At 38.5% G+C, this 27,888-nt stretch overlaps 2 protein-coding genes across 4 annotated transcripts; both read right to left on the bottom strand.

Annotated features, from left to right (window-relative positions):
- Positions 1-105: 105 nt before the first annotated feature.
- LOC121895607 (proteasomal ubiquitin receptor ADRM1-like) lies at positions 106-16,112 on the bottom strand. 3 transcript variants are annotated; one of them, XM_042408935.1, is made up of 10 exons: positions 16,094-16,112; positions 8,769-9,002; positions 8,561-8,677; positions 6,748-6,871; positions 6,525-6,611; positions 6,313-6,409; positions 4,807-5,048; positions 2,585-2,742; positions 2,022-2,124; positions 106-467 (listed from the first exon to the last, which is right to left on the bottom strand). In XM_042408935.1, exons 2-10 carry the CDS (start codon positions 8,976-8,978, stop codon positions 364-366), a joined length of 1,242 nt encoding a protein of 413 aa, XP_042264869.1. In that variant the 5' UTR covers positions 8,979-9,002; positions 16,094-16,112; the 3' UTR covers positions 106-363. The 3 variants fall into 3 exon arrangements, with proteins under 3 accessions (XP_042264869.1, XP_042264866.1, XP_042264868.1); XM_042408932.1 differs by lacking the exon at positions 16,094-16,112 and adding an exon at positions 10,365-10,453; XM_042408934.1 differs by lacking the exon at positions 16,094-16,112 and adding an exon at positions 10,365-10,422 and having other exon boundaries at positions 8,769-9,005.
- LOC121895606 (oxysterol-binding protein-related protein 2-like) lies at positions 14,994-27,154 on the bottom strand. The gene is made up of 14 exons (XM_042408931.1): positions 27,036-27,154; positions 26,606-26,739; positions 24,171-24,282; positions 23,753-23,828; positions 23,066-23,200; positions 22,827-22,924; positions 22,510-22,692; positions 21,489-21,596; positions 21,305-21,394; positions 21,089-21,215; positions 18,718-18,837; positions 18,221-18,344; positions 18,001-18,091; positions 14,994-16,149 (listed from the first exon to the last, which is right to left on the bottom strand). Exons 2-14 carry the CDS (start codon positions 26,640-26,642, stop codon positions 16,047-16,049), a joined length of 1,404 nt encoding a protein of 467 aa, XP_042264865.1. The 5' UTR covers positions 26,643-26,739; positions 27,036-27,154; the 3' UTR covers positions 14,994-16,046.
- Positions 27,155-27,888: the final 734 nt, after the last annotated feature.

Below are 27,888 nucleotides of genomic sequence, written 5' to 3'. Positions count from 1 at the left end.
AATCAGCAATTAATAATTTATAGTGTGAATGCAGCTGTTTTCTCTTTGGTACGGATACTAAAAGTACAGAAAACTGGAAATAAACACAAACAAGACAAAAAAAAAGTGGTTCTCATGGTTTTACTGTTCCCTTGTGTTAGGACAGGACGGGCTTGTAGCTGACATGCAGGTCAAACACATGTTCGATCAGTTTATATTAATTCAACACTGAACACGGCAACATCAGCTCAGAGGGGTCTGAGTCACAGTTTCTACTATATTACCCATAATCTATATCCTTAATGTGTAATAGTTACAAAACAGCAGAAGCAGCTAAATAAATACATTAAATAATTATTAGTTATTTTTCCTCCTTAAGAGTTGTTAGTCCAAACTCATGTCTTCGTCGTCGTCTTTCTTGTCTTTAGAGTCTCCGTCCTGGTTGGACTTTGTCTCAGTCTCCATCGCTTTAGCAAAAGCCTCCACGTCTGCAAAAAACAAGAAAATGATGAAGAGCCCTGCAGGATTTAAAGAGTTAAACAAAAGCCTCAAATCTCAGACGGCAGTTCAGTCTCCTTGGGCCGCACTTTGTACTTTTATCTAGATTCAAACTTTTATAAGGTTACTGCTCTTTGTACTTCATCCCATTTGTTCATCTTTTTTCACACTTTGACAAAATTCTTTGGCAAAAACTTGGAACATATTGTGCTCTGAACTTTCTGTTCTCAAGTAGTAAAACCACAATGTCAGAATATAAAGTTCACTAAAAACCCTGTATTCAAATGTACTGGGACAAGTACAGAAATGTTATCAGCAAAAAGCACTTTAAGTATTAAAAGTGAAATTACTCATTATGTAGCACAGCTGGACAGGAGCCAAGCTGCTGCTGCTGCTGCTGCTGCTGCAGTGTTTTATTATTGTATATAATAAGAATGGAATAATTATTACTGATGCAGTAGTGTGTAAGCATTTTAATCCTGTAGCAGACTTGAAGGAGCTCGATTTAATCATTTTATACTCTTGAGTACTTTATAAAAATGTAAAATATACAATTTTTTTAAGATTACATGTTTTGTATGTAAAATCTTGTGCTGCGTTCACGTCACATAGGAAGTGTAATAACGAGATTCTGACTAGTAAATAGTGTTAATACCAGCTTCCAAGTTGTAGTTGCGACTAGAAAACTAAGATTTCTCTGAAAACACTGACGTGTCCGACTGGCTGCTAAATACTACAGAAGTACTTTAAAATGTAGCAAACAGGGAGGCCTCACATCAGCCAAAGTCTGTTGTTCATGTCGGTTAAACCCAAATTTAATGGATATAGTGTTATGTCGTCAGTACACTGTATTTTTAACTCTAATTCTAACGAAGTCCTAAAGATGAGGTCTTTCCCATCACTGGACAAAATCCACAGTCCCACATTTGTAAATATTTATTAAAAAGTTTATTTGAAGTTAATATGAAACTTCAGCCGTCCAAATCAGTCAAGTAGATATCCTTATACAGTCTTTTTAGTACCAAAGTCCCTCTTTTAGTTATGAACCTTCCACTGCAGCTGAACAGGAAAATACTGTCCGTCAAGACAATTAGGGAAATTTTTACTAAAAACACTGCAACTGTGGAAGATATCCACACGGCTGAAGCTTCATATTATCTTCAGATAAACTTTAAAATATATTTTTGGTCAAATTGAGGACTGTGGATTGTGTCCCAGTACGGACAGGAGGGAAGATTACAGCGAGTAAAACGTTTGTCAGTGTTTATTTGGGCTCCTGACTGTTGTTTCAAGACAGACTTGAAAAACTGTGAACGTGTCTTTTAATCTGCAAAGTAACTACAGCTGTCATATCAAAAAGTACAATATTTCCTCTGAACCCTGGTGAAGTATAAAGTAGCATAATCTGGAAATACTCAAGTAAATATACTGAAAAGATGTATCCTCTAGATGTATTAAATCTGTCCTGTAAACACTGGAATTCGAGCTTTCTAGCAATGAAACATACGGCTACAGTGTCTGCATGATGTGGGCAAAACACAGACCTCCTTTGTTCGCCGCGTCGACGGCCTCAGCAGGCAAACCAAACTGGTTCATTAGAGGTCCTAACTGCCCGGACGCCAGAGCGCTGCTGAACATGCTCATCGCCTGCAGAGAGACAATAAATACCAGAACAAGATGCTAAATACTAATAAAAGAGAGCCAGACGATGACCAGAATCCTGCCGAGAGGAGAAAACACTCTTCTTCTGCTATTTCTGAGCCCAAGGACAGTAAAATGTTAAATGTCAAAGTCAGTCTCAAGCTGGAAATAAGAGCCAAGAATGTTTTATGTGTTTATCAGATGTACAGAAGCTAATTTGATTGATTTTTTCATGATATTAGAGTAATATTTTTTTACTACACAGTCATTATTTTCATCTTGACCAGGCTGCTGTTAAATAGCAAATTAAGAAAACAGAAAAGCAACTTTTTCACATTGAACTCAAGCACAAAATTGTCCCAAACGAGGGAAGAAATCGTTATTTTTACCCCGTTTTCAAATGATAGAGTTACAAACAAACGGAGGTGATTGGAAACCGCGGAGGGCGTCCAGCGAACGCTCTTACCTGCTGAAACTGAGGCGAGCTCAGCGTGTTGTGGAGCTCCTCGGTGCTCTGAAGCAGAGACTCTCCGGTGGGCAGATAGGGCATCAGCCTCTGCTGCACCTCAGGGTTGGCCAGGATGGGAGCCATGACCTCAGGCGTCAGGACGCTGGCCAAGTCCACTGCAACAACAGACATCGCCACTGACTGGTTAGTTCATTCTCTTACCTACTAATTATAAAATCATTACTCTCTATTTCTCTCTCGGGTTTGGCAGCTTGGTTTTCACAGACTTCAGTATGATTAGATTTTGTATTTTTGTGTAGAAATCTGCAGGCAGGTTCGATTATAATCTAGGTCAATCTTAATCTAGGTGACGCACCCTTTAAATGACGAGCAGGAGTGTTATTCTCTCTTAACTAACTGGTTTGTATGAGAAGTGACTCAGCAGTTAACCGCCATTGATGCATTCAAATGCAATGGGAATCTCAACGCTCAACTAATTGTCAAGTTGTTATTTATTAATTAACTAGTTTAAGAAATTCACACACATTTATCATAGTTTTCAGCACCAACTGCATCAAATAATGACTGAACACAAGGCTGAGACGCAGTGTTTTACTGCCCTCTGTGGTTGAAAGTGGAATAACAGACATGCAGGGTGTGGCCAGACGTGTGCCTTTTTGCACCTGGGACGACACGCAACAGTGGTGTCACAGGGTCCTGGAGTACACGTGTACATCACTCCAGCAAGGTGAGAAATTAAACCACTAGAGGTCAGAAAAGACAAGAATCTCTTTTTAACTTAATGTGTCCACTTACAGTATTGGTGATGCTTCTCTGCCCACATTCATGCACAAGCACCAAGGTGATAATTATCTTTATTATCAATTAATCTGCTGGTTATTTTCTCAATTAATCGATTCATCTTTTTATCCATAAAATATGAGAAAATAGTTATAATTTCCCAGAGCCAAAAGTGACCTCTTCAAATTGTTTGTTTTATCCGACAATCAGTCAAAAACTCAAAGATATTAAGTTTATTATCATATATGATGAAGAAAAGCAGAAAGTCAGAGAAGCTGAAACCAGAGAATGTTTTGTTTTGTTTTGTATTTTCTGACAATCAGCTAATCAATTAATCAACTAAAAAGACTGTAAATGTGGCAGATATCCACTTGATACAACTAACTCAGACTGTTGAAGCCTCATATAAGCTTCACATCAACTCTTAAATAAATTTTTGCACAAAATGACTGTGGACTCACTGTGGATTTTGTCATCACTTACATTAAAAGCACATTTGAAGGGGATCTTTTAACAGCCAGTATGAACAGGAGGAATGATTACAGCGAGGAAAACCTCTTTCACTGTTTATATGGACACCTGACTGTTGTTTTAAGACAGACTTGAAATATTGGGAACCTTTACTTTAAACATTAATTTGGAGTCTTGTTTGTATCGACCTGATGAATGTTAGTCTCCTTGTAGCTCTGTTGTGCTCTCCACCAACGCCTGAGCCTTTGTCTCCTCGATGTTTCACTTTTTGTATTGTATTTTTTATTCTTCATCAACCTTTCCACTCCTCCTACTCGTCATACTCTAGCTGTTCATAGCAATCAATCACACCAGGTTTTCATCAGAAAATGCATCCTCTGGTTTTGTGTGTGAATCTGTGGGCCGAGTAAGGGTGATAAATATTATCCTGGGAACAGGAACGATGAAGAGTTGTGTTTAATGTAGTGCAGCACAGTAAAATTAAATCAAAACAGTGACAGATAGATTGCAGGGTTTGTAAAGGGCTTCCTGCTTCTGCGACAAACTGAATTTATGATGTCAGAATTACACAGTATTACAGAGACTGTTGGGTTCATAATGTTAATTATTTGCTGTATAATTAGTTTAAATTCCACCGTTTAGTTCTTGCAGCTGGTTGCTCACCCGAGTACGACCCCTAAGTTGCAGTTTTCCAGTTAATGGACCAAATATGATGTCACCCATGTCCTTTCTTGATTTGCCTGAAGCCACATGACCATATATCCAACCCATCTTTGTAAAAGCACCATTAGCTGATGTGTGTCTGGATGTACATGATTGGTTGTCTTTTATATTAGTTTTACCTTTTTCCTTCATTCCTAACTACAACTATACTACAAGTGTTGCTGGAGTTTTGACCTCCGTGCACCTTTGAAGTATGTGAAGTTGTTCCAGAAACCCCTACTCTGCATCTACAGCCGGTCGCTCACCTCCCTGTCCGCTGGCAGGCACGTTCATGGTCGCCAGGATGCTCTGCAGGTCTCTCAGCTGGATGGGCTGCGTGGGGTTCGCCGCCCCTGCTGCCAGAGACGTCACAGCCGGGGTGGAGGGGGTGGTGGCTGTCGGGGAGGCCGCTGAGGTGGCGGAGGGAGTGATGGGTGTGGTGGGAACCTGGGAGGAGCCGAGCCGACTGGCGGTGGAGGTGGAGGTCGGGGTGACGGCAGTGGACGGACTGAGAGGAGAGAGAAGATGGTTATTAAATCAAACATGAAGCAGTTAGATGACATCAACCTGTGTGTGATTTTCTTATTATACTCAGTTCCCTTCATCTGGTTAATAAACTTCTGCTTCAGTTATTTCCTACATTTAAAGACTGATGTGCTTGTTTGTGAGCATATAAAGTGAGATGTGTCTGTTTGTAATTTATTTACTGAGGTGTTTTTTTTGCCTCAGAACTTTGTAGTTTTTAATAAAGTTAATGGTTTTTGTTCTAACTAGCTTGTTTGGGTTTTTTTTATCTTAGTCCAGCATCTGCACATGTGTTTCTATTTAATATGTATTTATTGTTGTTGCAGTGATTCTCTTTATCTGAGATCATTTTCTTCTGAGGGAGACAATAAAAGTGACCTTGACCCTTGACCTTGAAAGCATTTCGACAACCTCAGAGAATGAAGGGTGAACTCGGTGTGTTCATAGAGAATAACAGTGTAATATGCATAATATCAGCAATAATATCAGTCAGTTTAACAGTTGTTGCTAGTTTGCATTCTGATCTAAATTAATTAATTAATTGAATCAATTGATTGATAAGTAAAAACGTCATACACCTCAAGGCTCCAGACTCTCAGTTATCAGGTTTTGCTGCTTTTCTTCCCTGGTTGTAAGCGGAGAATCTTTGGGTCTTTGAGCTTTAGGAAAGTTTGATTTTTTTGTACTATTTTCTGATATTTTCCAAACCAAACAATTAATCAAGAAAAAAACCATCAGATAATGAAAATAATGGCTAGTTGCAGCTCTAAATGTAACAGTGAATGAGGAAACTGGTATCTGCTGTCTCAAAAGAGATTTCTCCCTTTTTTAAAAGCAGCACAAAATCCACTTTTACTGGACATTTTGGGGCACTTTAATCTTTGGAAGAAAGCTGTTGACTGAAAGCTCCAGCAAATTTCTAAAAAGTGGACCTTACGCTAAGATTTCTTTCTGCTATTTCCAAGGTCAATGATGAACCTTTAAGCTCAAGATTTTCTTCTGAGTTTCCTTTAGTTTGAACACTGAAGCAAAATGGTGAGTCTATAAAAGCCCCCCTGCATTTTGATAATGTTGTACTGACATTAAAACTAAATAAAAAAAACTGTTTCTCCTTTCTTTCATCTGTCACAGCTGCTCCTCAAATATTTCTTGGCAACGTTGCTTTTTGTTTTGTTTGGTAAATGATGCTGTAATAATAAGAAAAAATGCCACCAAACATCCAGATATACCCAGCAGGAATAAGATACCTTGTGGAGGAGTTGCTGGCTGCAGGAACGCTGCTGCTGCTGCTGCTGCTGCCCAACAGGTTGGCTAAACCTGGACCAGCCAGCGCCCCAAGACCACCTGTCATCCAGAAACATGAAACAGCATTTACCAAGATACGCCTCTCTTTGGAGAACGTCAGCTCTGCAGTTTTTTGACCTGCTGGTGCAACACGTCAAGTAAAAAAGTTACACACCGATCCCTCCGAGTCCAGTCGGTCCAATGAGCTGCATGAGCTGGTTGTGGCTCATGTTACCCAGAAGGCTTTGCAGACCGCCCTCCCCTTCACATGAAAACAGAAGACAACATGTGACACTCAGCATGACGATGAAATTCAGTTTTAAGGTGATTTCTGACAGCATATTTCAGGTTCTTGCATGTTTTAAGACAACAATTAAGAGGATGTGTGTATCTGTTACCTCCCAGAGCAGACAGATCATGTCCTCCACTGCCGCCGCTACCGAGAGCGCCGGGCATTGGCGGGTTGTTGAGATACTCGTTGACTTTACGGCAGTGCTCCTCATCCTTGTCAGTCTTGGGCTCCTAAAATCAGAAAAAAAAGAGAGAAAACTTGTTCAAGTTCCATTTATGTTGCAGTAACTGACTCCTTGGTGATGAATTTATGGAAAAGAAATAGTTTTCACATTTATCTGATCATTAAGTAGTTTAACTGTATTGAGCCATGATATTATATCGTCTTCTTTCTGCAGCGATCACTTGCATGTTGATTTAAAGTTATGATAAATCAGAAAAATACAGAAAGAGTTGGTTTGACTTTCAAATGTTTAATAATAATTCTGCTGTTATTCTATATTTTTCTTCATGTCAACTAGTTTCTTCCTCCGAAGGACTCACAACACTGTTAAAAGCTCCCTTCAAAAGTTCTGTTTCATTACATTAGAAAATGATTAAGTATGTTTTTAGCTAATATTCTTAATAATTTTATCAGATTGTGATTGTCTTTATAAAGCACTTTGGTCATGTATGATTATCAACGACCCCGTGTGTCCTCTATGCCTACTTTAACCTAATGCCATTAGAAATGTGCTTCAGATGCTTGTATGTAAAACAAATAGAAGGAAGTTTGTTTTTTAATGCAGAAGTCATTATTGTGAACACAGACAGACTGATAAATGTATTTGCACTTTTTGTGTTTTTAGTCTACATTTGTCTGTGTGTGCTTCTGTTTGCAAATTCACTCGCCTCAAATTGCCCCTTGGAGGAGACAAATAAAGTATTCTGAATTTCATTGAATTGAACATTTGTTGTTTTTAAACGTGGTCTATAAATACACTGACTTCACACTTGGCTCTTTGTCGGTTACAGAGGAAACAAAACAAGCTCAGCATCTGGACAAAAAAAGATGTGTGTGTGTGTTCTGCACACTGAATGTTGGGTCTCTGTATATTAAAGAGACCTGCTCTGTATGAAAAGTGTCCTGAGGTAACTTCTGTTGTGATTTGATGCTATATAAATAAAATTGAATTAATTATTATCAACAAATCCTGTGAAAAGACCAAAATTGAAAATGCTTCAGTCTGTCTTTGAATACTCTTTGATTCCCAGCCCATTTGTTGCTACTTAAGATGTGACTCTTTAAAACTTATCACAAATATAGAATTTTATTTTTTTTAAAAAAGCTGAGTCATTTCCTAAAACAGCTGGGCTATGATACTCAAACAGGAGTAAATAATGCATTTACTGGGGACTAATAAATGCATTTCAGGTGTGAATTAACACATTTTTTGGTGCTCTGAGTATTTAAGGCAGCAGGACAGTGTGTGTGTGTGTAGAAGAGCCTCTGAATAAGCTGCAGTGTTTGTGTGTTCATCATAATAAAGGAACATGTTACCAGCGGTGCAACATTGTGACTCACTGTTGAGTTTTTTTTTTGTTTGTTTTTAGACAACAATGGAGCTCTACGGCAGAGATAAATAAGCTTTATTATCAGGCTTTGGATAAACACACAATACTTGTTTATAGACGCAATTCATTGTTAGTTTTGGTCCTTTAAAGAGATTTGTTGACAATAAGAAGAATATTGTAAATCACCAGACGTTTACTTACCCACAGTGACAGAAAATGTGTTTGAAAATAAGTAAAAAAATCATGAGGTCACTGCATGTATGGTCAATGTTTTCTCTTGTAAATTTACCATTATGAGTGTATCTGTCATCAAGTTAAAGCTTCATGAACATCAAAGTGTGTGAAGCGGACGATCCAGCTGCATACCTGCATCCAGAAGAAGAGCCTTTTGGATCCAGCTTTGAACTTCAGCACATAGACCCGTCCGGTGGTGCACTGGTTCACCCGTTTGAACTCACAGTCATCAGGGAAGATGATCAGGTCCTAAAATCCAGACATGAAGAGAGATTAGATTAAAAAGATTGAAAAGTCAAACACAGAGCAGCCAGTGTTACATGCAGACGGCGTCGCCTACGTCGTCCACGTTCCCGGTGGTCCGATCCTTCCAGCAGAAGTGGATGAGGGAGTCGTCGGTCTGCTGGATGTAGACCTGACCTTTGCGCTTGTCGGGGGTCACCGTGCTGCCCTTCATGGTCATCTTACCGGCCCGAAACTCCACCAGATACTTGCTGGAGGAGCCACGGGACCCAGACACCATGCTGGGAAACAAAGCTCCAGACGCCATGATGAAGATGAGGAGGATGAGCTACTGCTGGGACAACAAGGAGGAAGTCTGTTACAAACCGAAACACATGAACTCTGACTGAAACACGGGTTGATGGTATGTAGCACTGCAACGATTACTCAATTAATCGCCAACTATTTTGTGTAATATTCTGCTACAATGTGGAATACTGGTGCAATATTATTTTCCTGGTTTTATAAACTGTAGTAGTTTTATCGATTTAATTGATTTTATTGTGTTTTTTTGTTTTTATTTTTTGTATGAGTGATGTAAGTTATGTATGTATGTTTGGAAGATAAATGCAGTAATGCTGAGCCCAAGAAAAAGTTCCCTAAGGAGACAATAAAGTATCTTATCTTAACTATTCTGGTAATCGAATAATCGCTTCAATCATTATTTGAGGAAAAATGCCAAACATCTGTGAGTTTATGGTTTTCTTCGAGTTCTGTGATAGTAAACTGAACATCTTTAGGTTTTGGACTGTCGATCATATAAAACAAGACTTCAACTTGGGTTTCCCACTAATTTCTGACATTTTATAGACATAATAAGCTTTAGTTGTCCACTCAATTCTAACATATATGGACAATCCTGCACCTTACAGTTTATATAGCATATCAATAACATTGAAAAGTGCAGCGTATACTCAGTAAATGGTATATTCTAGTCATGGTTATATCAATAGTGTCTATTCTATTTTTATTTATTCTATGTATGTTTATATTTGAGTTAGTCTATATATTGTATATAATTGAGCCTTTAACTGTACTCATTTCCTTTACCTGCCTCATTGTTTTTGTATTTTGTGATATCTGTCATTTTCCTTTTGGATCTGTTTATCTGTTTATCTTTTCTTATGATCTTGTGGGAGGAATGAGAGCAGGTTTGGTCCCAGATATCAGACTGCTGCAGGTTGTTTTCTTCTTCCTGCTGAGTCACTCCAGTCTATTTATAACCAGTATGTAATTTCTATATATTATAAACAGTAATTCTTATTTACAAATACATTTTACTTATTTTTCTAGCCTTCTACATGTTAACAATTGTTTTCTAATTACCATAAAGAGATAATAATACTCTTCTAGACTGAAATGAAACATCATATTGAGCAGAAAATAAGAACCAGACGCAGATTTTAAACATAAAATGTGCCTGGAACCTGACTGATCCCAGTGCTCCCATAATAAACCAGCTACTGGGGCAGACTGCAGCCCCACAGACGCCCCACAGATGACTCTGCATCCTGCAGCCTGCAGCCTGTTTTCAGCTACGTGAGGCCGCGACACACCGACACTTTTTACGTTTCATACACGCGGACAGCACGCGCAGCTGACCGCCACGTTACAACCTCAACACATATAAAAGAAATAAAATGATCGTACTTACATTTCTCTCTCTGTGAAATAACGTTCAGCTGCAGAACAGACAAACTCACAGACGATGGTTGTGATTGGCTGACTGGTACTTGTGCCTCGATGTGATTGGTCGAGCCGTGTGTCAGTCTGAGGCCTTTAAAGCTCATGTTCGGTAGAGATAACACTACACAACCTGCTGGTTAAATACAGACAGTGACGCCGTTATTTAACGGAAGCCGAGAGCGGCCATGTTTGCAATTATTTTTTTTAATGCCGTTATTTCGAGATCACGAGATAATCAAGCCTTTTTAACAAGAGAAAAAAAGGTCGTTTCCTTTTAGTACTTATAATGTTTATCCTTCATTCTACCAACATATTTAACATACAAGAATAAACTACTGTAAGAAAGAACCACCATAACAAAATGTTGACTTATTTCTACTCAAAACACTATTGGTCATGTAATTAATGTCATCTGAAAAAAACAACAACCAGATTATTATATTTTTAGGAAAGTTACAGTTAATTTGCATATTGTGTAAAACAAAAAATATGTACTTTTCTTTAATACAAATTGCAGCTTTTATCCAAAGATATAATACAATCCTTACACAAAACCTTCAAAATGACTCAAAACCACAAATATGGATATGCAGGAAAAAGTAATTGGATTATCTAAATCAGTAGGACCATGATATTTGTTGCAATTCGTCTAGTAGATGTTGAGATATTTTACAGGATAAGTGAAAACTTTGAGCTGAAAGTCATTAGGATTCATTGTCTGGGCATCATGAATGTCTGTTTATACTTTTATTGCAATCCATCCAACAGTTTTTGAGATATTTCAGTCTGGACCGAAGTGGTGGATCAATCAATCTGTACTTTCTCTATATGAGAACTTCAACTTTTTGTGTCTACATGTCACAACTTTCACCTGGTCTGTGATGTAGCAGAAGCTCAGCAATCTCTTTATGATCCGAGGTGGTCAGAATCACATGGAAACATTAACATTTACCTTTTCACCATTTTTATCCCATGTCATGCTTCAATTTTATGTTTATGCTATTTATCAATAGTATTTATTTACTTAATTTTATATCAGTTTGTCTTTGTATGTCCAGGTCCCATGTTGGGTTGTATTTCTTCTTTTTGTTGTTGTTGTTTTCTTCTTTTTGTGAATATTTGGATGAGTGTTATGTATTTTTTGTCTGTTACAGAATTAAATCAAATGAATAACTCATCATACTTCATTTAATTTAACTGAACATGTCCGGATTAACCTGTTTAAAGGCCCAGTGTCGCCGTTTCTCTGTGAGTTTTGTACAATAAATTTATCCTACTAACAAGTATTGTCTGTGTAGCCAAAGCCTGATGTTTCTTATTCATCTGTGCCATAAAGCTCCATTATTGTCCAAAAACTATTAAAACACATCAGGGAACCAAACTGTTGCATTGTGTGACATGTTCCTTCATTACCATGAACACACACTTTATCTTGAATCAGTCCCACATACAACATCCTGCTGCAGGAAATACTGACTATCACATGAAATCATCTCTAAAAATAATCCCCAACATTTTATTTACTTCTCTTCGAGTGATATTTGCTAAAGACTACAGTGTACAGCTGTTTTAGGAAATTACTGAACCTCTTTTAATAAATGAAATTATTTATGCGGATGGGTTTTGGGACCACAGACACACAGGAAATCAAAGGGAAGTTCTGTGAGATGCTGAACATACGGCTGGTTTTGGTCCTTTCTTGGAACTTATTGACAATAAGAAAAATGTAGAGAAACTCCAACTTTATCCTTTAAAGTTTGTATCATGTCAGAGGATCTTGTGCTGTTTGTGATGAATATTCCCAAATAATCAATTGTCAAATAGTCAAACTCAAGCTCATGATGGGCCTTTATGTGTTTTGACTAGTCAGTTTTATACACTAAATTATATTAGTGATGTTTCCTGTCAGGTTCAACTATGGGCCAGTGTTTTCAGGATTTTTCATTGGGGGGGATGTTAACCAACACAGTGGAAACACATTTTTACTTTTCCTATTTGTAACTGAGGTCTAAAATAGTTACAGCTTACTATAATATTAATTTGGCTAAAAGTGATTCATATGTGAATGTTCTCTGTTGCACTTCGAGACTAGAAACTCAGTTTATTCGTTAACCACACATGATAAACAGTTTGTTTATGGTTGATTGAAACTACTGTTGTAGTTACATTAGAAATGAAATCAACACATCATTCCTGTTAGATTGTCACTCATTTATCGAATAGGCTGAAGTTGGGGAATTAAAAGAGTGTAGGAATTCACACTTTAAAACTTCAGGGGGACAAATATCTTTGCTGGAGGGCCAGGTTTGGCCCGAGGGCCGCTATTTGTCTACCACTGCTGTAGAGACTCTATAACTGTACAGATCAGTGGTTCCCATCGTTCTTACCTCAATAACCAGTAAAGGAGAGTGATTTTTATCCTCTCAGATTGACTTGAAGAGGTAAAAGTATCCAGTTTTTCCACAAGAAACAAGCAAAGATTAGAGAAAAGTCAGAAAAAATACATTACTTTGTGTAGCAGAGGGACGTTTCATCTTCTTTTCTATCCTATAAATCCTCTTGAGAACCTTCAGGTTTATCATGTGACCTCCTGATTGGTACGAACACCACAAACTGGTGCTGCTGTAAAGATGTGATGATACACCGAGAAAAAAACCCGATCACACTATCACACAACGACAGGGCTGCTCGTTTGAATAGTCCATAATTTATTTCTTAAATATGCCTTGTATGCATATAGATGTGTGTGGTATGAAGAGGAAACAAAAGATCACTGAACATACATGTAAACATTTTCAATTGGATGCTAGACATAAAGACAAAGAGGGAAAGAGTATGAGATCGTATCGAACCTGCACCTTTGAGTATCTGCGGTCGTCACAAAGTGCTTTGAATTCAGAGTAAAGCTGAGAGCAGCTGGGGAAGACACGTAGGATGTTTCACTATACAGTATGTGCATAGGACAGTGAGCGTTCAAATGTGCAGTTTTATGCAATGTTAGTGCTTAGAAACACACAAAAAAAACACCTCTATACTGTCTTAACAACCGCACTAAAGAGTTATATTATCATCAGCACACAACATTCATTAACTGGTGCCTCTGTAGCATCTCAAGCTCATGTCAGCTACTAGCTACAGAGGAACTTAGTGTTTTATTTGTATTTTTCACATTTCAGGAGACTGGATGGATCCGTTTGCATAGGTTTATGATGCCTGTACCATGTAGTTACCACTTTCTGATAAGTCACCCTTTATAAAGGGTTTAAGCATGAATTAATGATTTTATATTAAGGCTTTATAATAACTTACTAATGCTTTATAAATCATTTATGAGTCATTAATAACTAATAATAACTTTTGGGTTGCCAGGTTGTGGAAAATCCTCCAACAGCATCGAACTTTCTTTGTCTTTTTAGCATTTTAGTTCATCAGGAAGACCTTCCAGTGATAAAGGGTCCCATATTTCTCCCTTTATAAAAAGCTGTCAAGACTGCAGTTATTAATTGTTAATAAGTTGTTAATAATGGTTCTTAAGTTTCTCAGAGTCTAGTATGCCATCAGCTTATCAGTCAACTGCTATTATATGTCAATATATCATTAAAACGACGGGTTCACAATTTTAAAACAACAGTCAGGAGCCTAAATGAACATTGAAACAGGTTTTTCTTGCTGTAATCGTTCCTCCTGTTCATACTGACCATTAGAAGAAGATCATCTAAATGCATTTACAATGTCAGTGATGAGGAACAAAATCCAAAGTCCTCGTTTTGGGCAAAATTTCATCTAAGTTTATCTGAAGATAATATGAGACTTCAGCCACCACAATTAGTGAAATATTAATGTTTTTTTGCCATGTTTATCTTTTCTCTGTAATGCGAACTTGAGTGTCCTAAAAGCTGCCTTAAAATAAAAATATTATTAAATAAAGTGGATATCTTCCAGTTTTTTGTGTCTAAACAGCGTTTTCCTTTTCAGCTTCAGCAGAAGCATCGAACAAAAACAGCGACTATGGCAGTAAAAAGACTTTAACATTGAAAGATATCTACTTGATTTGACTCATTTGGACGACTGAAGCTTCATAATAGCTTCAGATAAACTTTTAAATACATTTTTGCACAGAAGGAGGACTGTGGATTTTGTCCTCCATCACTTACATTGTAAGTGCATTATGAAGGGATCTTCTAATGGTCAGTATGAACAGGAGGAATGATTACAGCAAGAAAAACATGTGTCAGTATTTATTTGGGCTCCTGACTTTTGTTTTAGGAGAGACTTGATTAAATTGTGAGCCTGTCTTTTAATAAAGCAGTCCGGTTCCGGCAGCGGACCTTTGTTGCATGTCACCCCCCATCTCTCTCTCCCCTTCCTTTCCTGTCAACTCTCTCCACTGTCGCCATAATAAAGGCACAAAAATGCCCTAAAAATATATATTTAAATGTTAATAAGCAGTTTATAAATGGATTCAGGTTCAGATCCCCTGCAGCTCTTTTCCAGAAGTTAGGTATTCCTTCCTGATGAACTAAAGAGTGAAAAAGACAATGCAAGAATTTCTACAACCTGGCAACCCAAAAAGTTGGCTTATAAATGATCTATAAAGTCTTTAAAAATGATTTATTAACCATTAATAAAACCATTAATTAATGCTTATCACAAAGAGCTACCCTTATTTGCTGCTACCGCGTCTGAAAACACGGCTTTGATTGATGGAAAAAACGACGTCAAATTGAAAACGCAGAAACAGAGTGAAGTGTTCCTGTGTAAAAACAAATGATTATAATCAGGAGTCAATATGACGCAGCGTTCTCTTTAAACCAAAATGCTGTGAATCCCTTTGCTTTAAAGTTCTATATGAATACATTTACAGTATTTTCCTCAGTGCAGAAAACATCTTATGGCTTTAACTTTGTGTAAATAGTCATCTTGGTGGCCATGCATGCACCAATTATTATACACATAATCTATGTTACAGCGGAACAATAATATAATGTACCAACAATATGTGTTTACTGTTGTCAGTAAACATGGTTAGAAGCAGCTTTCTTTTCTACTGTAAGTCTCTATTCACAGAAAATGATCACACTTGTGAAGTTTTAGGGATGTTTAGTGCTAACTAAAATAGACATCTAATATTCAAATAGGTTATATAAAAGTAGCGGATGTGTGTTTAAATAACCCCTGATATCTGAATGCGACTTTGACAGAAGTGTGTGGTGGGTTACGCTACTACATTATGGTTGAGTACTTGAACTAAAAATGAAAATAAATCCTCTAGAAGTCAAGAGGTTTGTGTCCTGCAGCGGCACGGCCTCCGCTCCAGAGATTAAAACCTTCGACGGGTGAGTAACATACATGTGGACTATCGTTGTCAGAATCATGATTAGGGCATATAAAGATGAAGGTGGTTGATGTTTTATCAACATTTACAGTAAGTAAACTCTAAAATTCTCCTCAGTTTTACTTCTCGTGTGGTTCACAGTTGACTTGATAAACTGTCTGATAACATTTTTTGATATCAGCTTTTCATCGATTCAAAACAGAGAAAACGGTACCGGCGAGCGTCCGCAACGTCACATTAGACAAATCTTAGATGCTGAGAGAAAAAACAAAGTGAATCCGATCATCAGAGAGGAGATCTTCACACCTCCCTGTGTCAATAAATGTTGGGACAGTCAGTGTAATTCCTGTCAAAGTATCCACCTGTGTACAGCCAATCCTCAGCTCCTGTGTGAGGGTTCGTTCCCAGCTGGAACCACCTGGAGAGACAGAAAACACGCAGGACGTCTTTTTAATGACAGGGTTAAAGGAAATATTGTATAACGTGAGTAATGTACAGTCCTGAGAAAATGTTAAAACTATGATCTGAGGAGCTTGAGACTGCAGGAAGTTTCCAGGACTTTTTTCTGCATTTAACTGGTCTTTGCACCGTCAAGACACACGGCTGCTAAATAGATCATTTACTCCAGATGAAGTGTGATTACGCAGTTTTTCTCCTATTTAAATGTGTCTTTTTATAATGTCTTGTGTTTTATTTTACATTTTGTCTTAATGCCTTTTATGTTTTATGTAAAGCACTTTTAATTGGCTTGCTGTTGAAAAGGTGTGACAGAAACAAACTTGCTTTACTTATTTTAGGACAGTTTTTTATTTTAACAACGGCAGAATTCCAGGAATTAGGAGACACTTATAAGCCCTTTTTATACATTGAATATGTAACATTAAAATGATGGATCAACGCATTTTCTCTCTGTTTCAGCTCTCCATCCTGACTACAACAGTGTTCTTCTCTCACAAAAAAATTAGCTTTTTGCAAATGGTCTCCTGAGCTGGAAACACTGGTGTCAACGCAAATCGTTTTCACACAAAAACTGTGTTTTTAGGTGGCACAATATGGACCAAGCGGGTAGTTCTGGGTCTATGCAGAAGTGCCTAAAACCTGTATTCTCACTAATGGTCAGCAGGGGGCGACTCCACTGGCTCCAAAAAGAAGTCTGATTGTATAGAAGTCTGGGAAAATGACCCGACACTTTCCTAATGAGTTTATGGTCTCAATCGCTAGTTTCAAGTCTTCTTCAATACAGCTTATATTCATTTTGTAAATTATGGTCTCATGTAGAGTTAAATATACGATAAAGCAGGGTATGCTTTAGGGCATGGCTACGTTGTGATTGACAAGTCGCTACCACGGCAGTGTGTGAGGTGCTGTAGTTCACTTCTGACTCCAAAAAACCAAGATGGCGGCGGTCAGAATGACAAACTCAAGGCTCAGAACAGGAGTCTACAAACCAATGGATGACGTTACAGTGGCAACGTCCACTTTTAAACAGTCTATGGTATAAACGTAGTCTCAGACATGACAGGAATGTTATGGAAAGAGCGGAAAGGTGATTTGAAAGTAAAGACATGAAGCAAGAAGAGTTTTCTGTTCTCTCACAGTCTGCATCACTGATGGATTTTAAAACTTATTTTGCCATTGAAGCTGAAATTATTGACCTATGTGAGCAGGAGGGACGTTTAGCCCTGACTCTAATGGTTAACTCTCCAAAAACAAAACAAAAATTAATGTCTTAATTTAACATGATTAGACAGCAACATCTGCTGCCTTTCTGAAAAGGTCGAACAGTGCTTGAGTATACAATTACTAGATGACAAGACGTTTAGTTGGGTCTCTTTTTTAATTCCTATTTGTTCACACGCTGTATATTAAGAGTTGATATTCATTCATTCTTACAGTTGACATGAAGGAAAACTGAAAACATAGAGGCAGCGCAGGTGTGATTATTATTGTGCTTTTTCCCTCCTTTACCTCCAAACTCTGAGGGATAAATGACATTTTAAAACTGTCTCATTCCTGTTGTTCTACAGTTTATTATGAACTCATTTTATTTTGTTTGTGTATGAGAGATACAGTGAGTCAGTGCTAAATTTAGAGTGTTTTCAGTCTATCTGTGTATTTAACCTTCTGTAGTGACTTTTACATAACAGTGAGTCTGACACTTGACACGAGGCCAACTTGTTTTACAACCGTCACATTTACGTAACCAGTTGCATGACAGAAAGGGGACATATTTGCAACGTTATAAATTTGTGGTTTTATAAATACAGACCTGGTTGACCACTCCTCCTCATCCTTGGAGCGCTCTCTGCGAGCGTCCCGCTGTTTCTCCTCTAACCGCTCTTTCTCTGTACTTGCTGTATCTGTAAAAACACAAAAACGTGAATGAAGAAGCCGTTAGAGAAACATATGAGGGTCCTGGTGACGGAGTCTTTGTGTGTAGAAGGATACATGCGAGTCAAAACCTCGCGTTTATGTGAGGTCGGTGTTACCTGTGTCTCCGTTTTCCATGGCTCTGATGTCAGGCCTCAGCCGGCAGTCTGTTGGTGGCAGTAGTCTCTCCATGCCGGGCTCCAGCTCGTTTAGTGTCATGGCAAAGCTGGTGAAGTTATACATCTACACAGGAGGACACAGCAGGTTACAGTGGGAAAATAACATCTCTGTTCAGAAACTGTTAATAAACATTACTATTTTTTACTATTTTTTAAATTGGGCAAAAATTATTCGGTAGAAAAGTATCTCCAGTGAAAACTGTTGATACCGAGGTCTGGTGCATTGCTAGATACTATTTCAGGTACAGTAAGTAAATACATGTTTATTTTAAATAATTTAGGTGAACTGAACAGAAACATAGCAGGGAGAAGCTATGTCAACAATAAATGTAAAACACATTTATCATCGCCCCTCGAATCTAAGTCGTCCAAGCTGAAGTTAAGAATGTAGCATCATTTAATGTGTGTGTGTGTGTGTGTGTGTGCATGATATAGACCTGTGCTGAGTGAGCAGGCCGTGGCATTATCCTCCACAGTAAGGCACTTCCTGGTATCACAGTCACAGTCTCTTGAACTTCTGGCATCTCATCTGACTCCTCACCTTCACAACTATGTTCCTACACACACACACACAAAGATAAATGACATCATCAGACATGGACCACTAGCTTGACTTCACAGTACGAACAGTCCAAATGCAAAAAGGTGATTCACAGAACTACAGTTGCAACAAATTCAACACTCAACGTCTCTCAAGCAACAACGTATGCCATTGCAAGACATCACATATTAGTGCTGGCAATGATCTAATCATACACTACACTTTGAACATAACTCCAACTAGACAACAGCAGTAGCACACTACAGATACCAAAATACATGTTTACCTTACCTTCTACTAAAGCCACTGCATGTTAATGTGAAAGGAAAGATACCGTTTGAGAAAAGAATTTAGAGCGGTGAGTAAATTCACAGATTATTTCATGCTGTAAGACAGAGAAAACATGTCAAAGACACATGTGAGAACAAACTGGAGGCAGAATTTCATCTCAGGAGGCAGATCCGGGTCCGTATTCATCAAGCGTCTCAGAGCAGGAAATCAGTCCTAAATGGCCAACAATTCTCAGAGTGATGCAAATATGTTCCTCCTTTTATGTCTACAGCTGTTTTCACATATGAACTCCAGACAACGTCCAGAGAATCATGTCCGGACATTTTCCAGAGTGGCCTCTCATACATGTAGCACACAGCGGGAGATTATCCAGGTCAGACGCCTGCTGGAAATACTGCAGGAGGCCGGACATGACGCAGAAAGTATGCTGTAGTTGTAATTCTGCGTTTTTAAGCTTGTCATCAGAAATAAAACTACTTTTATTTTATAATAAATCACAGGAAGTCCTCTCTCCCATCAGCGCTAGCTTCACAGCGGAGCGTTCAGGCTCAGTCGAAACAATGCAGCTTAGCTTGCCTGTTGCATTTACTCAGCACCAGTTGCACGTGTAAAATAGCAGCTGTGGATGAAAGGCGAGCTGACTGCTGGAAGTCAAAGATGTTGTGTTTAAGTTTATGTTCTGCTTGTTCAACAGTTGTATTTACTCGTACCGTCTCCCTTACTGCCGGATTTTGTTGCACTTACAGCATCGAGCAGTTGTAGCCCACTCACTCGCTTGGACTCAATCGGACGTTACATGGACTTTGTTCTAGGGAGCTGGCAGGAAACGTCCGTTTAATGTCTAGTCTGACTGATTCGGACATTTGTGTTCAAACATACAGCTCCTCAGGGTAATGTCCGGAAAGATTTCAGGGTTGCAGTGCATGTATGAAAGGGGAGTAAAGAGTAAACAAATTTCATCAACTTTCTTAACTCAGGAAATCGCTCCCACCTCAGACAACATTTAGGAAAGTTCCTTTTAGGAACTGCCAGGAGATGGCCTTCATGCAGAGACATACACGCACAGAGGAGAGATATTCACTGATGTTAAAGGGTACCGTTTAAGGAAAAAATGAATAATTTTTGTGATGCTCTCCACATAAACAGAAGTCCTTGCAAACTTAAGGCAACAGGGAAAATGCAGCTTCACAACTCTGATGATTTGGGTTTGTATCAGTTTAAGTTTAAGCAGATTCATTCAGTTACACAGGCTGCATTGAAGCAAACTGTGCATCATATTATTATAATACATTTCAACCAGCTGTGAGGACACATAAGTTAACAAGGAGTGTCACTGGGAGGGAAACTGGACAGTGGAAGAGAAATTTCATGATCTCCATGTTGAGATGGTTTGCAACATCATTCCTGCAAGTGAAATAATGCACAAAATATGCAAGATGTGGCAATATTACAGGTATAACAGAACAATGAGAGGGCTGAGTCAAGTTACCAACTATTTTTAATCGTTTTAACGTTTTTTTTTAACCACATGAACGACTTGTCAGTGTTTACTTACAGTGTAACATGCAAATGTTTTATTGATAAATATCATCAGTAGATTTATTCATTTTGACATATTTTGCACATATAACCTAGATAACTTGATTACCAACATTATTTGATTTATACACATAAGGCAAACACATAAAAAATGCTATTTTCTGTCTAGTTTTACTCTAATTAGTGTATCAAACTACAAATGTTAGAAAACTATTATAATTTCTGCTTTGCACCTCTGAGTGTTGTAAAAGTCACAATAAGACTGACTCTTCTCCTGGCTGAAGGTTAGTGCAAGAAGCTTCATAAATAAATGTCGAGTTTTAAAGTATTCTAAAATTAGTCCTTGGTTATTACGAGCGATTCTGAGACGCTTGATATCAGATTTCAGTCAGAGCAACATCTACTGTACTTCTAGTGTAATTCTAAACACTGCTCACCTGTTTCAGCTTTTTTGAGTCTCCTCCCGTCTTCTTCTCTGACTTCTTGTATGCTTCATAGACCTTGGGGTCCACGCTGTACATGCACTCTGTCCATTTTCCGTAGATCACTCGCCGCTTCTTCTTACTGGTTCGACAATAACGACATAAGCTCAGTTCACAGAAAGTAAATCACACAAGTCGCCTGTTGTCGCAGTGTTGTTGTCCTGTTCTTACCTTTTGTCTTGGATATGACCTTCTACTTTGTGCAGCTCTTTCCCAAACATGCCACACGGTTTGAAGTTCAACACGCACTTATCTCCCGTGCTGACCAATTAAATGCAAAAGAAATATGTTAATCAATAAATAATCAGCGATCCAGACATTTTAAATCTTACAATAAAAGTATTTGTTACCGTACTTGTGGTTGAGTATCTCCACTGTTCCGTATTGCTCAATCCAGAGTTTTCCTAAGATGATGTTGTGCACACAGCACATTGGGTTTGACCACGTGTACGCTTCTTTATGTCTGTAAGAAATTCACAGCTTGGTTATATTGACTTTATGGCTGTTTTGTAAGCGTTCACCAGTCTTGACTGTGAAGAGTATAAAGTTACAGTCTGTGTTTAAATATCTGAGTGAGTGAGAAAGCAAACAAAACTTTTATAGAAATATTGTAACACACTTCATTCTGAGGGAAAAGTCAAGAATAATCAAAGCATACCCACATGCAAACACTAACAAGTAGCATACTGGCCCGACTATAAGACAAACCCCCTTTTTTCACTTTCACACTCGTCCTGCTGGTTAAAGTCCTCATCTTTGAAGTCTTTTCTCTTATAAAAGTGAAATAATAAATCGCACATTTGTGTATCTTGTCTATTAGTCACATTTTCTCCAGTCAGGCTCTTTGAAGTGGTCAAATATTTTTTCTGGCATTTGTCAGACTGTCTGTTTGTCTTTTCGAGCTCCTCGTCATCTGTGACAGCAGGAATTTCTGGCTGCTTGACATTTAATTCTCAGTGTGTTTCTGCAGTAAAGATGTTTTCACTCGTCACAAATTTATTTCCTTCGTGGCAGAAAAACATGTTACACGAGCCTTCAGAAACTCCTGCGGTTAAACTAAAAACACTTTTCAGGCTGACTGTAACAGACTCACTATAAACAAACTTGAATACACTTTCTCGCCTAGCAACAAGGCTACAAATAACCCATAATGCAACACTCTCTGTAGGAGCTTGTGTTACACCGGTACACTCTCATTGAAAAAGAATATCAAATGTTTCAAGCGTTATTTCTAGAATAAATATATCATCTTAATCAATTATCAATATTCGGGCCAATACGGTCATTAAGACAATTAAATGAAGCTAAAAGCACAACAAATCAAAAGTGAGTGAGGATGCAGAAATCTACACAGATTAAAAGACACAAATACTCACTTTAGTAACTCCAGTGTCATCGTGCCTTTGGGGTCAGCCTCGACACTTTTGCCCCAGAATTTGAGTTTCGGGTAGATGGAGCCATGAAATTCGAACTCTTTCTTCAAAGACTCAGCATGGAAGGCACTGATGGGGGGGTGGTGGCTCACCTGCTCTGAGATCAACCTGTATCCATCGTCCTCTCTGTAAAAAAAACAAAAAAAGAACAAAAACAGAAGAAAACTCACATTAATTAACAAGATTTCTATTTACCAGCAATGCAAAACTGTACTAAGCAATTTCAGCTTCTAAAAGGCGTAAAAAGTCTTCTCTGATACCTTGTGAGTTCATATGTCTCCCCCAGTAAAGGATTAAATGGCTTTCCAGTCCTTTCCCACTGAGATGCTACAGCTGAAACTGCAAATGCAGCAACAATCTGTCACAGAGACATTAATGGTCATTACTGTGCATTTATCTGTCCAGATGTGTTTAGAACAACACTGACGACACAGAGCAGAGAGAGAGCAAAACAAGCGGAAAATCTGACAAGAACACAACATCAGAGTGTTCATTTTACCTGCATGCGGTCTATGGAGTCAGGTAAACTGCAGGCTTTGTGGATGAGGTGAGTGTGTTCCATGTACTCCGAGATTCTCTGGAGAAAACTCAGCGGCTCGTTAAACTCAACCGGCATCGCTATTTTGGATAGCTCCTGCAAGAGACCAAAAAAAACCCAGATAAATAAGCATTAACATACAGTATATATCCAAATTTTATACCAGATTCAAAGTGTGACTCAGCAGTGTTATATAATACCTTCCTTGTAAAGGTCCTGCACCATACTACTTTCCTTTTATACAACAATGATGCACTGCCTTTTAACTGTAGTAGTGACAAAAGATGTGTTTTTTTTATTTATCGTATTCAGATGTTCATTTAAGTTATTTTTGGATCTTTCAGATGGCTGCAAAGAATGCATTCCCCAAACCAATTATAGCCAGCTGAGCAGAAATAAGAGCAGAAAGAGTTCACGCATGACTGATCTTGTAGCATCACGATGAGAGTGGAAACAAGTGCACATTCAATTATTTAAAAAAATACTTGTCACACTCACCCCGGACTCTGACTACAGTTTGTTTGCAGCAAATCTGATGTTAGAAATTCATATTATATCGTCTAAAAGAGTAACTGCATAAAATATCAGCTTTCCATAGTAGTTTTGTATTCTCATAGTTCGGTTATGGAGGAAGCAGGTAGGACTCACCATGCCGATGCATTTCTTCAGTATGCTCCACACACTGAAGTTGTTTCTGGAGATCATTTCAGATGGCAGGGTTTTCCTGGTAGACATTTTGACCAAAAAAGATTAAAAAGATCTTGTGAAAAATTAAAAAAAAGACCAAACATCTGACAGTGTATCTGTTAACAGCTTACTAACCCTAACCCTAAGCACAAAAAGTGACAGGATATCGTCACAGAACACAGTTTAATACACCAAAATCTAAATGACTAACTAGCTACAGCAACAGATACTCTGCAGTGGAGGAGTGCTCATAAAAATGTGTCTGCTCTGGTCTTGTCTGCTTCCACATGTAAGTGCATGCATGTTGGAGCACCTCACCCAAATGCTGTAACATGCATACATATGTACATGCATACCAAACTTGTGCATGACCCCTCACCTGCGCTCCCATACTCCATTCTCCTGTGCAGCGCTGCCGTCAGTCACCTGCTTGCTTTCAAACACCAGGGCATCCTTAAAACTGACCTCACAGGAATCATCTGACTCCAGCCCTGAAGAAGATGCACAGAAAAGACGCTTTTCATTCATTTTAACACAAGAAGCAAGTATATTTAACTACTTGAGACCTCTGGCAGCCGATCAATCTGCAGCAAGTGACCCTGTTAACTGGCGACTTTTGGCTGACTGCGTCCGTGGTTGCTTGTAGTGATGGCAGCTGTTGAAAAACACCAAGGGAACCTACGGCGGCTCGCGAAACTCACGAAAAACGCGAAAGGTCCTCTATAGAGCCAGCGTTTGGTTTGTCCGTTCTGGACTACTGTAGAAACATGGCGGTGCAAAATAGCGGTCTCCGTGGAAGAGGACCTGCTCCCTATGTAGATATAAAGGACTCATTCTAAGGTAACAAAAACACAATGATTCTTATTCTCAGGTGATTATACACTAATTAAAACATACTTATGAATATTATGTTCCACTTCTGCCAAGTCTGTTCTGCTAAATTTTACACACTACACCTTTAATTACAAGGTTAAGGTTAATTATTGGGTTAAGTTTAATGTGAATATGGGTCACTTTTCCAACTGAAAATAATGGTGTAAAATCTTCTGCAGTGCTTATCTATACGTTTTGTTTCCCACATTAAAAGGGGACCTATTATGCTCATTTCCAGCTCTATATTTTTATTCTGGGACTCCACTAGAGCAGCTCTGCAAGATTCACAGTTCAAAAAACTCCTTATTTATCTTATACTGGCCCTTTATGCAGCCCCTCAGTTCAGCCTCTGTCTCTCAACAGGCAGTTTTAGCTCCTGTCTCTTTAAGGCCCCCCTCCCAATGAGCCTACTCTGTTCTGATTGGCCACAGTGTTGCCAGATGTACGATCGATAGCTATCGTATTTGCATGATAATTTTGCCTTCTGTACAATGTAAGGTCAATGATGGCAAAAGTCCCATAATGTACCATAATTTGATCATTTTGTGACAGTTAGTAATAGTAGTTGCAATCAGTCTAGGCTATTTCATTTTAATTCCTTTCCCAACACACCAGGATAGTAAAATATGGATCCTATGTCTGTGTTTATGCTTCTATTCTCACATCACCTCTTTCCAGCCAATCATGCTTGTTGTGATGATAAATGTGACTCATGTTTATCATCGCAACAAGCATGATTGGCTGATAAGGTAAGCATGTTATGTATTTAATTCCAACGTAGATGCTGAACAGGCTACAACTCGTGTTGTTATAGTTTACTAATATAGCCTTTAGTTTATTGAAGAGCTATGCTTTTGTTTTCAGTGTTGGAACATTTTTATTTGAGTGAGTCCCAAAAGACTACCCCCTTCCACACATAACATAACTACATCAGCAATTTATTTTTTTTTAAATAATGTGGCTAAATTTGTAGGCAGTGTCAAAATGTTGTTTGTTTCTATAAATACGTGTTTTCTGAAATTACACATTTACGCCACATTTATTTTAAGCCTCTGGTACGACACATTTCCCATCTGGCAATGCTTATTGGCCAGCTTTCCAGAAGCCTGCTAAGGGGCAGCCATATCAGAGTCGTGTTAAGTTACCGCTGATGAAAATACAACATTCCCTGCTTCATATTAAAAGGTTTTAAATGACTTAATGATGGGAGACTTTTAATGTGAAGAATTCACAGGAAATTAAATGTGTTCCTCACCAAATTAGAAGAGTTTCGTTAGGCAAAACAACATATGGAGCTATTTGGAGCTCTTTGTTCAGCGGATCAGTTAGAAGTAATGCAGGGAGGCATAGTACAAGCAGAAACAGCCACAGTGATGATGATGTTTGATGAAGAGCTGCAGACAACCAGCACACCTCCAACAGGTGAACAACTCATTTTATTTTGCCATGCTGTGTAATGGAAAAAACACTCACAGCATGACAGCTTGACTCAAGTAATGGCTCAGCATTAACACCCAAAAAATATTGGAAAAAATACCATAATGTTAGCAGAGCTGAGCACTGAACTTGCATGTTGTGCTGGAGCAGATGACCATATAAAGACATCTGTCACGAGCTGACATCACCTCGGGTTGAAAGTAGAAAAGATGTTGGAAACTGAGCATTTAGAGCAGTGAAGCCCGTGCTTTTTGCTCACAGGGATAACGTCTACAAACGTTTATCTCGTTATTCGACACTTTGGGCGCGTTTAATATAAACATCCGACATTGTAACATTATATGTCTGACTGAAAAGAAAGAAAAGCATAATAGGTCCCCTTTAATGCTTCTTGCTCAGCACACATATTTCACTTGCGTAAATAGTTAAGAACAGCACAGATTCGTATGTATGGAAGTCACCAGCTAACAGGGTCACTAGTAAGATCTGAAACACCTGTCTCACCTGTCTCCGCGTCGTAAAACTCCTCCTCGCTGTTCATACTGAGCAGACAAAGTAACTGTGCGTTACTCAGAAGTCATGTTTCCACCAACCGGCCCAGCCTCTCTGCAAAGCATCACAGACAGCCAGACACACACCTGCAACAGCACGGACACCGCGTTACAGCGAGCAGGGCAGCTAGCTGGCTGTGGAGGTTAAAGCCAAACATGTGTCTTAAGCTTGCTATGAAATAAAAATAACCGCTCGCTGGCTCTCTGCTCCCCAAACAGCCTCAGCTACTAGTTAACTTAGCTATCTGACTAGCTAACTAGCCGTTAGCATCGCTGAAGAGTGGGCAGCAGAGATTAGCTAACGCTATCAACACACTCACTGACACACAAATACCAACACGGAGACGGACACGAAGATTTAAACACAGTTTAGTAAAGTATACCTGTGAATTAAGGTCAAATTAGAGCTCTAGTAACATAAACAATCGAAGAGAGTACAGTCGCTGGAGCAGGGCGGAAGTGGGCGGCAAGGACACCGTGACTGACAGGTGCGTCGGCCAATCAGATCGCAGCCAGGAGCGGACTAGAAATAGAAGGCAAAGAGCAGAAGTTCAGTCCAGCTGCTGTTTTCAAGTAATAAACAAATAATGTGACATTTAAGTCTTCACAGGACTTCATTACAGGCTGGATGGAGGTGACTTCTCAAATATCGAGTTAAATAATAGGTCAATTCATATATTAATATGTATTAAGGTTGTTAATGGCTTATATGCACGTTTTAATGGGGTCATAATTTTTCAAGTCTGTCCTAAAACAACAGTCAGGAGCCCAAATGAACATTGAAATAGATGTTTCTTGCCATAATCATTCCTTCTGTTCATACTGGCCATTAGAAAATCCTTGCATAATGCATTCACAATGTAAGTGATGGGGGCCAAAATCCACAAGCTTCTTTCTGTGCAAAAATGTATTTAAAAGTTTATATGAATCGAATATGAAGCTTCAGTCATCCAAATGAGTCAAATCAAGTAGAAATCTTTCAACGTTACAGTTAAAGTTTTAAATTAAAGCATTCAGTTTCAATATATCATCTGTGTGAAATATCTACTGACTTTGGCTGATGTCTATCCTTTCTATTTGCTAATAATACATTAATACATGATGAATATCCATTAATAAATACCCTTGGATTAAGCCCAACAAGTCTGTAGATATAAATGTTAGTATGACATAATAAAGTGTTTTATGAATAATCCATTAAAGGCATTCTGGTCCAGATCCTCTGCAGACCTTTCC

Source organism: Thunnus maccoyii, chromosome 4 (genome assembly GCF_910596095.1).
Source record: "Thunnus maccoyii chromosome 4, fThuMac1.1, whole genome shotgun sequence".
Taxonomy (NCBI): domain Eukaryota; kingdom Metazoa; phylum Chordata; class Actinopteri; order Scombriformes; family Scombridae; genus Thunnus; species Thunnus maccoyii.
This window is presented reverse-complemented; position numbering and strand designations above follow the sequence as displayed.

Bases quoted from the DNA above. Each gene is read 5' to 3' on its own strand.
- LOC121895607 (XM_042408935.1), bottom strand. From the start codon at position 8,978: ATGGCGTCTGGAGCTTTGTTTCCCAGCATGGTGTCTGGGTCCCGTGGC. The intron at 6,612-6,747 runs GTAACAGATACA...TTTCATGTGAAG, and splicing joins TGATCTGTCTGCTCTGGGAG to GGGAGGGCGGTCTGCAAAGC. The intron at 468-2,021 runs GTCTGTGTTTTG...TGTTTTTTGCAG, and splicing joins CGACGCGGCGAACAAAGGAG to ACGTGGAGGCTTTTGCTAAA.
- LOC121895606 (XM_042408931.1), bottom strand. From the start codon at position 26,642: ATGAACAGCGAGGAGGAGTTTTACGACGCGGAGACAG. The intron at 23,201-23,752 runs GTGAGTCCTACC...GGTCTCTTGCAG, and splicing joins TGAAGAAATGCATCGGCATG to GAGCTATCCAAAATAGCGAT. The intron at 22,925-23,065 runs GTAAAATGAACA...TCTCTGTGACAG, and splicing joins ACTCCATAGACCGCATGCAG to ATTGTTGCTGCATTTGCAGT.